This window comes from Girardinichthys multiradiatus, chromosome Y (genome assembly GCF_021462225.1).
Source record: "Girardinichthys multiradiatus isolate DD_20200921_A chromosome Y, DD_fGirMul_XY1, whole genome shotgun sequence".
NCBI classification, from domain to species: domain Eukaryota; kingdom Metazoa; phylum Chordata; class Actinopteri; order Cyprinodontiformes; family Goodeidae; genus Girardinichthys; species Girardinichthys multiradiatus.
Genome location: NC_061818.1, coordinates 29,034,306 through 29,037,254, shown reverse-complemented (window position 1 = coordinate 29,037,254; position 2,949 = coordinate 29,034,306). Strand labels below are relative to the sequence as shown.

General features: G+C 39.8%; 1 protein-coding gene across 1 annotated transcript; it reads left to right on the top strand.

Annotated features, from left to right (window-relative positions):
• Positions 1-354: 354 nt before the first annotated feature.
• LOC124864798 (G-protein coupled estrogen receptor 1) lies at positions 355-2,219 on the top strand. The gene has a single exon (XM_047359709.1). It carries the CDS (start codon positions 610-612, stop codon positions 1,666-1,668), a length of 1,059 nt encoding a protein of 352 aa, XP_047215665.1. The 5' UTR covers positions 355-609; the 3' UTR covers positions 1,669-2,219.
• The last annotated feature ends 730 nt before the right edge of the window (positions 2,220-2,949 follow it).

Genomic DNA, 2,949 nt, shown 5'->3' with positions numbered 1-2,949 from the left:
GTTGCACATTACCTTTTTTTTTTTACCATATCAAGGCTGCCATCAAACCAATTCTGATTAACTTTTTTTTTTTTTTTTTTATGTTGAATAATAATAAACATTCCATTCAATGCTTTATAACTGCTGATTTTTAAGGTTTTGTCCTTTAATTACTTTCCTTCTGGTATTGTTTCCACAGCTCAGGTGTTACAGCAATAGCATCTCAAGGCTTTTTTTGTTGAATAAGAATACCATGTGTATTTGAAAGGACAAAGCAGCACTCCAATTAAATGATTCAAAAGAGAAGAAAAAAAGCCAGTTTCTAATCTCCGGATCACATGTTCATCAACCAGAATGATGCGCCTCATCCAAAGATCAAAGCTGATTTCAAGACATGGAAGTGCTTCTGTTTTTCATCAAACATTTACTTGCAGATGAAACTTGATGTCAATATGGGATCAAACATCCCATAAATGTTTTACTAACTTGACTTCTGCCAGTATGTCAACACAGCATAGATGAATTTCCCTTCAAGGAGAGAAAACTGGGAACTGGTGTGGTGTAATGATGTAGCTGCTGGATGTGACTTACATGTGGCTTATGATTTAAAACAGGTTGACCAAAATCAGCATGGAAGGGAGGTCATCCGTTTTGATCTGGATATATAATAACACTACAGAAGAACTGAACACTTCATTCAGAAACAGCACTACAAGTGAAATCTCTGAAAAGTACCAGTTTTACATTATCGGCCTCTTTCTCTCCTGCCTGTACACTATCCTTCTTTTTCCTATTGGATTTATCGGGAACATCCTAATCTTGGTGGTAAACCTGACCCACAGAGAGAAGATGACCATTCCTGATCTCTACTTTGTGAATTTGGCTGTGGCCGACCTCATCCTCGTGGCAGATTCACTCATTGAGGTTTTCAACCTGAATGAAAGGTACTACGACTACGCCATCCTCTGCACCTTCATGTCCCTCTTCCTGCAGATCAACATGCATAGCAGCATCTTCTTCCTGACGTGGATGAGCTTCGACAGATACATCGCCTTGGCCAGCTCCATGAGCAGCTGCCCGTTAAGGACTATGCAGCATGCCAAGCTGAGCTGTGGCCTCATCTGGATGGCCTCCATCCTGGCCACCCTCCTACCCTTCACTATAGTACAGACCCAACACAGGGGTGAGGTGCACTTCTGCTTCGCTAACGTCGTTGAAATTCAGTGGTTGGAGGTGACCATCGGTTTTTTGGTCCCCTTCTCCATCATTGGTATATGTTACTCCCTGATTGTTCGAATCCTCATGAGGGCCCAGAAGCACCGTGGGTTGTGGCCCAGGCGTCAGAAAGCCCTCCGCATGATTGTGGTGGTGGTTCTGGTGTTCTTCATCTGCTGGCTGCCGGAAAATGTTTTCATAAGCATCCAGCTGCTCCAGGGCACAACCAACCCATCAAAGAAGACTGCTACCACCCTATGGCATGACTACCCGCTCACAGGGCACATTGTTAACCTGGCAGCATTCTCCAACAGCTGTCTTAACCCCATCATCTACAGCTTTCTGGGGGAAACTTTCAGGGACAAGCTGCGTCTCTTTGTCAAGCAGAAAGCCGGCTGGTCAGTAGTGAATCGCTTCTGCCACCATGGCATTGATTTACACCTCCCGGTCAGGGGCAAAGTTTCAGAGGTGTGACTGCAATAAGTAGAACAGCTTTTAGAAAACTTACCCCATAAAGTTTTTCATGTTCAAGTTAGATATTAATTTGTTTTTAGGGTCATTCAGCTTCGTTCGATTGCGCCTCCGATTATTTGCTCGTTTTATGAACAAAAAAACCCCTCAAATAGGTATAAAAAGACAAGTTTATTTGTGTGTTCTTGAGAAGATAGGTTGTGAGAATATTTAAGTATTTCTTTTCTTGGCTAAAAGGATCACCTGTAAGAAATCAAATGCTCCTTTAAAGCCAAAGCCATCTCATAGAGGAAGTGCTCCATCACACTGAATCTAATCAGGTTATCTATTTCAGCTACTGGAGCTAAAAGGGTCATTTCAATTACAAAAATCACATAACCTTTCCAAAAAGAAAAGTAAAAATGGCCTTTATCAAGAAGCTCACAAGGGTGCACCATCCATATTATTCATGAATAATGAGTACATGGCTTTGCAAATGCAGAACAGTCAAGGACACAGCAAATAGTCTGTATTTTCTATGCATCTGTATAACACAATGCTCTAACTCTGCTTTGTTTAGCAGAAGATGTCATCAGATTGAGTCAAAGCATGAAGGATGCTAAATATTCATATCCTTGTTCCTTTTCCAGAAGTATCAGGCCAAACACCTTAAAAACACTATGTTTTGTATATAATGCCAGTCATCACTTTTATTTTTATTACTATTTATGGACATAAGAAAATTTTTATCACAGTGTTGTTTTAAGATAACTTAACCCTTGAGGCACTTAATACATTTTGACCATATTGGTTCTTTTTTCTGTGGCCTTAAACTTAAACATGTTTAAACATATTGCAGAAAATGTTAGAATTTTTGCAAGTGATTAAAAGCTGGATGTTGATCTGTTTTGTCAGATCTTTTGAGGTCAAGGGTGGTCAAAAGATGCCAGTGTTGTTTTGCGTGGGGAGATAAAGACCATATTCGTCAGTGCTGGCAACATGGGGCTGCTTTATTCTGTAATAATGCATTTTAAAAAAGGATCAGCATTCAGTATGTTTTTGATAAGCACTGTTAGCATTTATTTTATAATTTATTTGCACATTTGTGACCAATGTCCCTGTTATGTCTATTTATGAACTGAATCTACTCTTTTTCTTTTCTTCTTATACCGAAAATAAAACAACTTGAACTGCTGTAATATCTTTGGGTAAGTTGAGCGGTTTTGGACTGCTCTGATCCTGCTATCATTTATTAAAAACTCTTCAAATGCTGGCTGCAGAGCACTTTGCTTACTGGTAGGAAGC